Source organism: Etheostoma cragini, chromosome 6 (genome assembly GCF_013103735.1).
Source record: "Etheostoma cragini isolate CJK2018 chromosome 6, CSU_Ecrag_1.0, whole genome shotgun sequence".
Lineage (NCBI taxonomy): Eukaryota > Metazoa > Chordata > Actinopteri > Perciformes > Percidae > Etheostoma > Etheostoma cragini.
In genome coordinates this window covers 7673904-7686992 of record NC_048412.1, presented here as the reverse complement: position 1 = coordinate 7686992, position 13089 = coordinate 7673904, and the positions used below count along the sequence as shown (strand labels likewise).

The 13089-nt window shown below is 39.2% G+C and overlaps 1 protein-coding gene across 3 annotated transcripts in view; it reads right to left on the bottom strand.

Annotated features, from left to right (window-relative positions):
* Positions 1-10764: 10764 nt before the first annotated feature.
* The window catches only part of zgc:91890 (solute carrier family 52, riboflavin transporter, member 3-B), a 9644-nt gene continuing 7319 nt past the window's right edge, over positions 10765-13089 (bottom strand). For all 3 annotated transcript variants that reach the window (XM_034874512.1, XM_034874514.1, XM_034874513.1), the window contains exons 3-4: positions 12737-12860; positions 10765-11417 (exon numbers count right to left, since the gene is read on the bottom strand). In XM_034874512.1, coding sequence (XP_034730403.1) covers positions 11205-11417; positions 12737-12860 — 337 coding nt within the window. In that variant the 3' untranslated portion in view covers positions 10765-11204. The remainder of the gene's footprint in view (positions 11418-12736; positions 12861-13089) is intronic.

Genomic DNA, 13089 nt, shown 5'->3' with positions numbered 1-13089 from the left:
ACAGGGTACAGCAGGGGCACTGCAGGGCGTTACAGGGTACAGCAGGGTGTAGCAGGGCACTGCAGGGCGTTACAGGGTGTAGCAGGGCGTAGCAATCATCATCATGAGATTTAGTCTTCCATTTCGGTTTCAAAGTGAAATACAAACCACTGTTCTTCAGCAGGATAAAATGCAAAAAGCTGCTGATATAGAAATGCATGCAAAGGGAAAAACACAGCCCTTTGCTTCCAGTTAGAATTGTTATTGGCGGGTATTTATGAGTGAAACAGTTCATCGCCATGGGAGCCGTGCCATGCTCCTGTGTGCCACCTGCCCATCCTCAACACTTTTTCCATCCAGCAAAGTTATGAAGCGCCCATCCCCATAGTGACAGAAGGCAGGCCTGGGCGGTGCTCCCCTGTACGACCGACGTGGTAAGTCCAAAATAAATCAGCTATTAACAGATGCAGCCACGCCCCTTTTTCCTGGCACCCTGTCATCTTACCTTGGTCTTCCTCTGATGGCGTCAAACCCTTTGACACAGTGGAGAGATGTCTCAGGGCCGTAGTTTCCACCAAAGCAGCAGTCAGTCAGGGAGACTAATCAAAGCAGTGGAATACACATGATATGAAAGCAAATGGAGCTACAAAATCTGTTGAAATCAAATTAAAAAGACCTGCAACTGTTTTCTGATGATCAAAAGTACAGTACCTGCACACAGCAAAGCAGGTTTTTTAAATACTTTGTGGAAGTATTTTGCATCATTGCATTTTATGTCTTCACAATATCATATGTGAATTATGCATGCTTTAACAATGAATGCTTCAAAGGTTGATCTGCTTGACCTTTGGAGTATATAGGCCAACAATTTTACATATATATTTTTTTGTAAAGTACATGTTAAATTTGATTAATTTAATGATTTAATGAGGTAGTGTCATCAAACTCACCTCAATTATAACTTCTCTCCCGCTAGTTGTACTACAGTACTTACTTTAAAAAAAACGTTAACTCATTTAGTCAAAGAGATGTTTCTAGGCCAGAATCTCAAGGTTTCTGGACAAGAAAGCGATGTTAACTCTGGCTAATGCTCTAACTCAGCCTCGTTTTGACAATGCAGGCTGCTCATGACACAATAGTGTCTTAAAGCACCTGAAACATAGGGTTCAGACTTCTCAAAATAGGGTTATAAAGCTTATTCTGAACACTCATGAGATCTCATCTTGACACTTCTCAATTTGAGACTTTTGGGTGGTTAAAAGTAGGAGATTGAGTCTCTCAGATTCACCTGTGCATGGTACACAGGACCTTGTCCCCATATATTTAACAGAGTGAGAGATGTTCATCGCTACTCCACCAGGGATAGCTCTACTGATGTTCTACCTCATAGAGTTAAGATACGTTTGTTGGATCTATATGAAATATATATGGATGTGATAATCTGCTGCCACTCGCTCATCACTTTTTTCAACATGCTGCGCTTTGACTTTTTTATCACTTTATTCAACATACTGTACTATGTGATGATTGTATCACTTTTTTGACATACTAAACTATGACTTTTTATCCATTTTTGACATGAAACTGTACTGTGGCTCTATGTTGGCATGGTAGCAAGCTCACCTGCAAATGACACAAGCAAGTTGTCACTAGTGTGGAGTTCGCTTGTTCTCCACACTTTCTTTGACATACCATACTATGACTCGTTTTTTTTAAGGTACTGTACTTCAACATTGTATCCCTTTTTTAGCATAGTATACAACGACCTTTTTTCGACATTCTATACTATGACTTTTTATCACTTTTAAGACATACTATACCATGACTATTTCGGACTTTTTTGACACACTATACTATGACTAGATCTCACTTTATTGGACATTCTATACTATGACTTTTTATCACTTTTTGACATAGACTGTGACTTTTATCATTATTTTTGACAAACTATACTAATTATCTTTATCTCTTTTTTCAACATACTATGCTATGACTTTTTTGACGTACAATACTATGACTTTCCATTGCTATTTTTGGCATACTAAACCATGACTTTGTATCCCTTTTTGACAAGATACCTTGTGACTTTTTATCACTTTTTTCATCATACTGTACTGTGGCTCTATGTTGGCATAATGGCAAACTCACCTTCAAATGACACAAGCAAGTTGTCACTGCACACTTTATCCCTGGTTTAGTCCCCAAACATACCATGCTTGGACTTTTTCATTACTTTTTTAACCTAGTATACCAAGACTCTTTTCAACATACTATACTTTGACTTATTAATCACTTTTTGTGACATACTATGCTATGCTATGCTTGGTGATATCAGATATTTGGGAAAACTGTGGAATCACTGGAACACACACCTGTACTTGTTTTAATTACTGGCCATTGCTATTTGCAGGTTTGTATGTGTTGTATGTATCTTTTGTGACATTTTTGGGAGTCAGTTTATCCATATGTATTTATGTTTGCCTTTGGTTTGTACCCCTCTTGTAAAGTGTTGTGTGTACTTTTTATCTGGACCTTGAGTCTGTAAAATAAAATAAAATAAAAAAAATATGCCTTTTGACTTCGACTTTTTATACATTTTCAACATATTGTACTATGACTTTTGTATCACTTTTTAGACATACTGTACCATGATTATTTCTGAGTTTTTTGACATACTATAATATGACTAAATCTCACTTTTTTAGTCATTCTATACTATGACTTTTTATCACTTTTTGACATAGACTGTTACTTTTATCATTATTTTCAACCTATACTATTTATCTTTATCTTTTTTTCAACATTTTGGCATACTATACTATGACATTTATCCCTTTTTTCATCATACTATACTATGACTTTTGATCACTATGACTTTTTATTCACGTTTTCAACATATTATTACATGACTTCTTTATAATTTGTAATACTGTAACTTTTTAACACTTATTTACGACATACTGTAGTATGACCTCACATCACTTTATTCAAGATACTGTACTGTAAATTTTGTGTTTTTTTTAGGTACTGTACTACAACTTTATCCTTTTTTAACGTAGTAAATCATGACTTTTTCCACATACTATACTAGGACTTTTTATCACTTTTTTGACGTACTACAGTATACTTTGACGTTTTATGACTTTCTTGTACTATGACTTTTTTATCACTTTTTCTTTAATACTGTACTGTGGTTCTATGGTGGCATAGTGGCAAGCACACCAGCAAGTTGTCACTGCACACTTTATCCTTGGTCAGCAATTATGTGTGGAGTTTGCTTGTTCTCCAGACTCATACTATACTATGACTTAGGTTATCGCAATGTTTGGCACACAATACCATGACTTTTCATCCCTTTTTCAACATACTTTATATTACTTTTTTATCCTTTTTTTAAGATGTACTGTTTTATTTTGACATACATTCTGAGACAAGAATGTCTCAGGCATTTTTTTCAGGCAGTTGGCCTTTCTTTGGTATGACAGCTTAGACATGAAAGGCTAGAGAGGGGAGGAGGAATGACATGCAGTAAAAAGCCTCAGGTCAGAATTGAACCGGCAGCTGCTGCAGCAAGGACGTAGCCTTGTAGATGGGGTGCACACCTTTTCAGATGAGCTATTACTTTTTTATTTTGTTTAAGATTATTTTCGGTGTATTTTCTGCCTTTTTTTTTCACAAGAAAGGAGAAAGAGAGGAGAGAATGACAGGCTGCAAAGGGAACCCAAGCCTGCCGCATCAAGGAGCAAACCTCTATATGGTGGCACCTGCTCTACCAGCTGAGCCATCCGGGAACACATGGTGGGGTACTTCTTAATCACTTGATTAGCATGATATACTTTGACTTTTTATGACTTTTTCCGACATACTCTGACTTCTTTCGACATACCATAGTATGACTTTTTATGACTTTTTCACCATTGCATACTACGACTTTTTTTAATCACCCACTTACCATTTTACAAACTCATGTACTCATTTAGTTACTTCTTCGCCCAAGTTAAAGCTGGCCTTTCAGTTAGCAGCATCTTTTACAAAAACTTTCATGTTGGTATTTTTCAGTTGTCTTTGAGGCATTCTTATTAATTAGAACCATTTCCACGCATCCTACAACTTAAAATATGAACTTTAAATGTATTTTTTAAAGATTATTTTGCGTGCATTTTCGCCTTTAATGGATAGGACAACTAGATGAAAGGGGAGAGAGACGGCAAAGACATGCAAGAAATTGTCACAGGTCAGACTCAAACCCTCGACCTTTACGTATGCGCACCTGCTCTTCCAACCGAGTTATCCTGACCACCTCGATATATTCCACTTATGTTTTATACATCAGTGGTAACATTCAAAACTTCAATGATATTCACACTAATTAAAACCATTCTCACTTTTCCAACTATTCTCACTACTTCACCTTCTTATACAATCATACCTTCAATTCAGTTTAGCTTTATCAATTTAGGTTTTCACAATAGCATTCACAATCAAATTCTGCAGGAAATGCATTTCCTGTTTACAATTGTTATCTAATGCAAACCAGAAGAAATAGCTTGATTTTGTTATTTGACATCAGAAATGTGTAGGTACACATAAATCCTTTATTTACATACAGCTGTCTCATGTACAGTGATACTGCAACTGCAGATGAAATTTTGGCTTGTTGACCGACCAAATGATCGAATGACTTGCTGACAGATGACACAGGAAGGCTGAGTGACAGACAGCCATTCAAGGGCCACAGCATCCCCGCAGTTGAACCAACAGCACATAAAAAGCCTTCCCTGACCGTAATGATGGCAACGCGTGCCTTTTTCTCCCCAGGGTCCACATGCTCACAGCACCTGACAGAGGGCACGACTTAGAAGTTTCATTGCACGGATTAATAGCGTCTTTACAGCCCTGTTTCCTCCTCCGTTGTATTCCCACAGAGCTCTTGATTTGGGCTTTTATAAAGTGAGTGCATAAGCACAGCACTGGAGCTCCTGCGTCTTTTCTCTCTTGGGCCATCTGCAAGCAGTAAATCCACATTCTACCTCTGTTATGAAGGGCATGTTGAGAGAAACATGGGGGTGGCTTTAAGAGATGCTTTAAGAGATAATTGCTTGACCATACTAAGAAAGCTTTGATAGTTCTATAAGTCTTTCCTACATTTGATCTTTTTTGGTCCCTTGAGTCAGGTTTTGTGATTTTTTTTTTCTCTCTCCAGAGACGTGTCAGATGACTATAAACAGGCCGTCTTATCAATTACCTTAGGCGTGATAAAGAAAGTTGATGAGGACCATGTGTTCGGGGATTCAAGCATGTGTTTACATGTGTTTTTCAAATCTGTTTAGGGTGGGGTTGCTGGGGCTCCACAGGTGTACGTGGAGCCCTTCCATGGGACCGTTTCACACGTGACAGGACCCAGCAGATGACCCGTTGACACAGTCACATCGTTGCAGACCCAAAGACAAATCACCTTTTTAAAAGACACTTTAAAAGACCCTCTGAAAAGCAACCAGATGGGGCCTGGAAAATCTGGTGCCTTCTTTTATTCTCCATCTGCAATCATTCAGCTTGATTCGCTCTCTCTTTTGTGATGCGTGAAATGTTGTGCAAGGATTTGTTTAAAAAAATTTAGCGGCGGGACAGCTGTTTGAGCTTAAGAAATGTGAAAAGTGAGAATTGTCTTTAAGAGTCTGTTTATATGATCACAACATGAGTTCTCTTATCTCCACATCACAGACGATCCATTCAATATCCCTTTCTGCATCACTCTAAGAGCTCTTTTTCTACATCGAAAAATACTCCAGGACATCCCGAGCAATCATTCTTCCATTGTTTGCTGTAAATGTTTCGGTATGTATGCAGAATGTTTATGTTAAAGTACATTGTAGCACACATTAGGGATGCTCCTAATGGGCTACAGTAAAAGCCCTTGCTAGTCAAGAGTTCAGGCAGGTGCAGACTCTTACAGTAGATAAAGGAGCCTGGCACTGGAGATGAGTTCACGACAATCACTGTAAGGCTTTTAGACGCCTTCTCCAAGCTCAATCTTCATTTCCCCTGACACTGATTTTGCAATAAGGATCCGGAGAAAAGGGGAATGTCCATCTATTCATTTTAATGATCCCTCATTATTGACTGCTGGCAGGGAGGGGGCGGGCAAAGGTAATGATTCTTTGTCTTTGCTGGCCAATCACTCCTCTTAAAGGAATAATACTCTAAATAAGTCCACTAATGGATGCCCAGCATGACCTAAAGCTGACCCCACATGCAACCAATGCAAACTGACTTCCCGACATGAAGGAGTGGGGGTCCTGCTTCAGTTATTTCTCTCTTTTTAGTGGGTTGGTTATGATTTGTCCAATAGGAGGAGGAATTGTTATTAAATGTCTAACCACAAATTCCATGTGGTCTATAAATATTGATTTAGCATAATAGACTATGTTACAGAAGCTATAGCTTTGATTTTGGGTATGCTTTTTTAACTTTTAAGTTTTCAAACCAATTGTTTGACATTTTGGTAAATAGCTTGCTTGCTTGCTTTGTTCCTGAGAGTTTGATCAGAAGACCTGTATCACTGAATGAGTATGAGACGAGAGCTAGCAGCCAGTTTAGCTTAGCTTAGCACAAAGACTAGAAACATGGGGAAACAGCTAGCCTAGCTCTGTCCAAAGGTCACAAAATACATGCTAAGCACCGGATGGGGTAACGGTGCCTCTGCAAAATAGCCTCGGGAAGGAACTTCTTTTGGTGGAACATCAAAAGTTGTTTTGGAAAAGGGAAGGCACTTTAAAAACCTACCTGGCAGGTTAGGGACTGTCTATCAAACTACTGTCCAAGCCAGCCAAGAGAAAAGCAAAAAAACGTATTTTCCAATGAGAAAATCATTCAGTGCGGTTCTTTTCTCTTCTTTCAATGAAGAAATGTGCTTTAGTGCTGAAACAGCTGAGGCTGTTGCAGCATCTACACTGAACCTTTTAGGAGCCGCCATTGCTGTTTTGGTTGGAGCTCTTGTCTTTGCGAGAAAGCATTTCCAAAAATGTGGAAGTATAACTTTTTCCAAATGAACTTTTAGTAGAGAAAGATGTGTTATCTGCACCCGCAGCATGTTTATCACATCAATTTGAAAGCCTTTGGCAAAGGACTAGCAAAAAAAGTGATCTTTCATCTTGGAGCTCCCAAGAAATCTTTTTTTAAGTGTAGGTGTTCAGTTTTGTATCCTATGTGTGTATAGTACAAAAACACTGATTGCACATTATTTAGTCTTTATTTTAGTATGGGTAAATGTATGTATGTATGTAATTATGTATTGTTATATGTGTGCATCTCAGCCAGTCTTAGCTGTCATCAGTCTGTCAAGGTAAACTCTACTTTACTGCAGCCTTCAACAGCTCTTTAAGGCCTACTTCACACCACTGTGGAAACACACTCAGGTATTAGTTCTTCTGCCTGGATCCTCCACTGGATGATGGGTGGGCGGGGATGTTATTAGGCGCGTTCATCTACAAGACTCCCCAAGCCGTACTATACTGAAACTGACCACAAGACAACCCTATCATCCTCAAAGATTACCTGTCTCCTGCACTGTATATGAATGTTTTATCATAAAAGCTTTTCTTTTTTGCTAAGTGCCTCCTTGAGTGTTTGCTTTTAACTTTTGATTACTTTATGTCTTGTTGAGAAGAAGAAAAAAGAAAAAAGCCCAGCCCATTTGAATATAATGGACATAACGGGAAAGGTATTCTCTGTTGCTTCATTGAAAGGATATATATCGCGGGGGTGTAATCCCACACAGTGGGTGTGAAAAAGTTTGCACAAAGTGGTAATTTCAGTGAGACTTTTTATCTTGACATTGTCAAATGGGCCAAGCAGATGGAGTGTGTCAAGGAAAAAACAGACATGACACAATCATATAAATAAAACAGTATGGAAGGCTTTGTATGGGATCCATATGTTTCCGTCAGTGAGGAAATATAGGATGTCATGCATTACAGCGTAAAAAGACTCATTTACAACCATTAAAAGCCGCTCCAATTCAACATCTCTGCCTTTGATCACATCTCATTGGGCTCTGTTTATATGTGATGGCTAAGTTTCACTTTTATACAGTCTTGAAGTCATCTAGAAGAACACATATTTTTCTGTCGTTTGGCCTAGATGTTAAGGTTTCCAGCTTTTAGCCCCCCCCCCCCCCCCTCCAGGTTTTACCAGACGTCGCGTTGTGAGAGGGGAATGGTCGATTGCATAACGGAAGGCGAGACGTGATCATTCCTGGCCTTCTCACAAAATTCAATCATTCTCAGCATACTCCAATCCCATGACGGCCCATTAAAGAGCAGCGGGGGCTAGGATTTCCCCTCATGTGTTTTAAATTGAAATTACGGTCACAAAGTCTGCCATATGCATGAATCGAGGAAGACAGAGGAGCTTGGGGAAAAGGAGATATCAAAATAGTTGGACTGAAGGAGAGACGGAGAGAGTCAGGCAGAACGATAAGGAAGACTCTTACTCTCTCTCATGTTGGCCAGACTGTCCACCTGTCTGGATCTCAGTGCATTCAATGTTACCAGACTGTTTCAGAAAAAAAAACATGCAAAAAAAAATTGACCTAATGTTGAACGTATCCCCAAACTTAACCTATTGCCCAAATCATTCCAAACAGGTGAAGTGTGAGACACCCAATGATGACCCCAGATGTTCTCTGAGAGGAATCCCTGGGATGTGACTCAGACTCTGACTGGACATGAGTTCTTCAACCCTGTTTGTCCCTGTGGAGTGGAAGAAGAAGGATAAACACACACACACACACACACACACACACACACACACACAGACACACACACACACACACATGCACACGCACACACACAAAAACACACACACTAATACACTTACGTGGATAAGACAATCTTTGATTTAGTGTTTTAGGAGGATATGATGCAGATGTGGTGAGCTGGGCAGACTCTCCAGAGACATGCATCACTGTCCAAACTGAGGTTGAGCAATATTCTTTTGGAAAAGACACGTTGTGAAGGCAAAGACCGAGAAGTAAATGTTTATGCTTGGTTTTTCAACTGCAATGGGTATGAAGTTTTGTATAATTCAGAGCACATCCACAATCCATTTTATACAATATTTTCTTACTGCAGCTTTGGCGAGTGTGACTGGATCCTGGGTTGTTTGTAATCACCAGAGGCCTCAAGATACGATATTATCAGGATACTTATGTCCCAATAAAATATACTTGCACTTCAATTTTCCATCTAGTGGACCAAAACAGGAATTGTTGTTATTATTCTAGTACCAAAAAGTTTAATTCTTACGTGCAATTTATGTAATAAAAGATCAATGCTTGGCGTCCTTGCACTGATACAGTGTTGTCATGGAAAATATTGCTGTACCATGCTGAATCAATTTTTTCCCCCACCTCTACTGGATCCAACACATTTTGAGCAATTTTTTATAAACTGCAGCACTACTTCGATTTAGAAGCTTAAGATGTCCTGTCAGCTCCAGGTTCTTATTTAGGAGCTTTTAATCAAACAGTGGCATCTAGTGGTGGTTTTAAAGGTGTACAGGCTTCTGATGCTGATCAATTGTTCAATAAATATTATATTTCAGACGAAAATTGTTTGTTTGATTATGGTGTGTAAAAAAGTTGAAAACTACTGTAAATAGATGGTTTATTTCATGATAAATTGTTATAGCCATTTCTTTCATTAGCACACCTGAGTAACGTATTGCGTTTCAGTTATTATAAAGAGCTTTTCTAACTTAACTATCATTTACCTGTCTCGTCTTTTTATTATTATTCACAGCTGTGCACTGCCATGCTAACCTATGACACCTTGAAATCACCCAAAGTCATTACTGAAGTTTTGAGTTCAAATGAGTTAATCTTACCTTTCATCTTGTATGTAGAAAAATGCTAACTATTGCATTTTATAGATATGATTTGTTTAGATTTATTAGAGTTTGGACAGACTACTAACTGGAAAAGTATACGATGAAATATTCCTTTGATTTTGCACAGTTACAATCACCAACTTTGATTAAATCTGTTCACCTCCTGGGCATTGCCGAGGCACCCTTGAGCAAGGCGCTGGGTCCTCATCTGCCCGGGGTGCTATCCCTCTGAGGACGCCCCCTCACTCTGACATTCCCCTCATACATTATGCATGTGTGTAGTGGACCCTGTGTGTGTTAAACCCTTGTGTTGTCCCCCGGGGTCCCAGAGACCCGTCCTGCACTCAAATTCATATCCCACTAGCCTCATCTGGTCCTCCGGGGTCCCGGAGACCCGTCATGTATTCAATTGTGTTTTTCTGCTACCGTGGCCTTAGGGTGCCGAGACCCACCCTGCACTTGAACACGTTAAATAAACTAAACCAGTCCCCTTGACACAATCCCAATACAAGGGATACTTGCAAAACAGAGTGAAAACTCCCCCCTCGCGGAATTAATAAAGTACACCCTCCTTTATGCCATGTTCTGCATTTTTTTTACCCTCTTACTTTCTTTCTCTGTATACCTTCTGTGTCTTTTTATATTAAATTACCATCTTTTATTCTGCATTCATATGTTCCCTGTAGACATGCATTTGTATGCACAGGCCAATTCAACCAAAACACACACAACAGAAGACATTTAAAGACAGGCTCATGCTATTTGTATCTCCCCCCTACCACCGACCCTGATCTGGTACTTTCTGCCCCCTGTACCCCCACTACCCTCGGGCATAAAGCCGTCCTCCCCAGCAGGCTCAGGATAAGGGGGATGTTCAGTACAATACACGTATTTTGGTAGCAATAAGACATGTTTTATTTGGTATTGTAACAATTTCTCCACACAAGAAGCATATACAAAGGAAGTTACAATGTACAACCAGGTACACCAAAGCACAAATCTTCTCAAAGGAAGGCACCTTTTAAAGCCAAAAGTGCTGTAGGTTCTTATAATCTCACATCATATTAACGGTTCAAGTAATCTGGCATTGACCTCTGAATTGAGAAAGACAAAATACACCTGTATGATCTGACACATTGATTATGTTAGTGTAATTTGAGCCTTGTGCTGTACAGCACGCCCTAAGTCAATAAATAGCGCTGAGCTCTCAGATCTGTTGACGCAAAGAGGAATATGTAAAACGAACGACTGCAGTGAGTTCAGTGCATTGAAAATAAGCGCCGATTATTTTTCAGTTTGGTACAGCAGTGTTTAACTTAAACTTGAACTTTTATTTACTACATTGGACATTTGGTGTTGCAGGCATCACCTGACTTGAACAGTCCATATACACTGACCAATGGGAACATGCCAACAGCACCAACCATGGAGCCCAACTGCACTACTGCTCCACACCACACGAGGGCACTGTGGCCCTCATCCCTCAGGATCACCCCAATGATCACCTTCACGTAGGACAGAGTGAGGACAAACAGGACCCAGGCCAGCACCTGCAACACAGGAGAGATCAATAGTATGCATTACACTGATCTGACAGCCAGTCCTCGTTATTCAGTAGCAAACATATATAAGACTTAATGTGCTCAACTCACATTGAAACGTATAAGACTTTGAAGACTGGTTGGATGATGTACTTTAGACAGCCCTCTAATACTTTTTATTGCCAATTGTACGTTGGAGCCGTCCAACGTACCTTTATATATTAGTTACCAAACAAATTTGTGAAGTGTCCTAATTAGACGTAAACATGGCTTTCAACGGTTAACAGATTGGACAAGACTCAGTTCACCATTTCCTCTCTGAAGGTGGGTCATGCTTACTGATACACCAATTTATTATTTTGTGCTTAAAACATCTGATTGCAACTAAGTTTGTAACTGTTAGGTTTCCTTGTATGCTACTCATTTTACATGTTTATTTTACATATTTTATCATGTTTATTTGCTCTGTTTTACTGTTAAGCACTTTGTAACTCTTGAGAGAAGTTACACAAATTGAAATGATTGGGTTATTATTTGTGATACAAGTAGGACAAAATTGCACACATTAACAATAGAGAAACAGAGAATATAATCCATTATTACTGGAAAAATATGACTTGTAAGCCCCAAGCCCAACCAAAGAGTTGACTCTTTTGATTATCTCACAGTTGTCAACACTCTTAGCTTCACAGTACACCTCTTCCTCTCCGCCTCGTCTTCCCTGTTTCTAGGGCATTACCAGGATTCAAATTTTGGTACACTGTGATAGAGTGCTCATCAAAGGAAAATAGCCATATGCTTTTCCTACAACACATGCTAAAGTATACCCTGCAAACTCGCTATTGGCAAGGTATTTTAGAGCTTATTTCTGCACTATAAGCCTTTATTTTGAAAGAGTAAGTGAGCCATTGACTTTTTTTTTTTAACATTTACATAGCAGCATGAGGTTTAATTTTCTAGCAGATATGGAGGGCAGCATTATACTCTTAAGCAACCTACGTACCAGCTAACGTACATTTGAGTAAACCCTTCTTTGATGGTGAAAGCTGAGATGAGTGTATGCCACAGACATTGTTTGACAGTATTGTCTATTTAGGTAAGATAAGATTGCCTTGAGACAGTTTGATATCAAAACATACCAATCACACAACACTCCCAAATCCCAAGAATACTGAACATACGCGTAACTGTAACAGGTAGATTGTACTTTGTGTAGTGTGTACCAGACAGCACACAAGATCCAAAATGAACTGCTATTAAATGACATATTTCACAGTCTAAATACAACATCTGTATGTCCAAATCTTTTTTTAAAGATAACGTCTTACTATGACTGCCGTTCCGGAGGCACTGTGGACCAGCAGGGGGCATGGACTGAGGGCAGCCATGGCCATGATGTAGGCTCCGAATCCAGTCCCAATCATGGTCAAGAAACCCATGAAGGTGAGAGACCTGAAAACAAAAGTCGATGCATAAGGTAAGAACTGAGCATTATATGTTACACTGAGCACTATTTTTCATAAAACACATTAATAGGATATATATATATATACAATTTCAGTACTCAATGCTTTTAAAGCTATTGTGCATAGTTTTTGTTGCCCCTTTGAGAAATTATAGGTAATGACCACACAACACAAACGACTCATCCCCATGGCACAAGTATTCTGTGGTTGCGCAC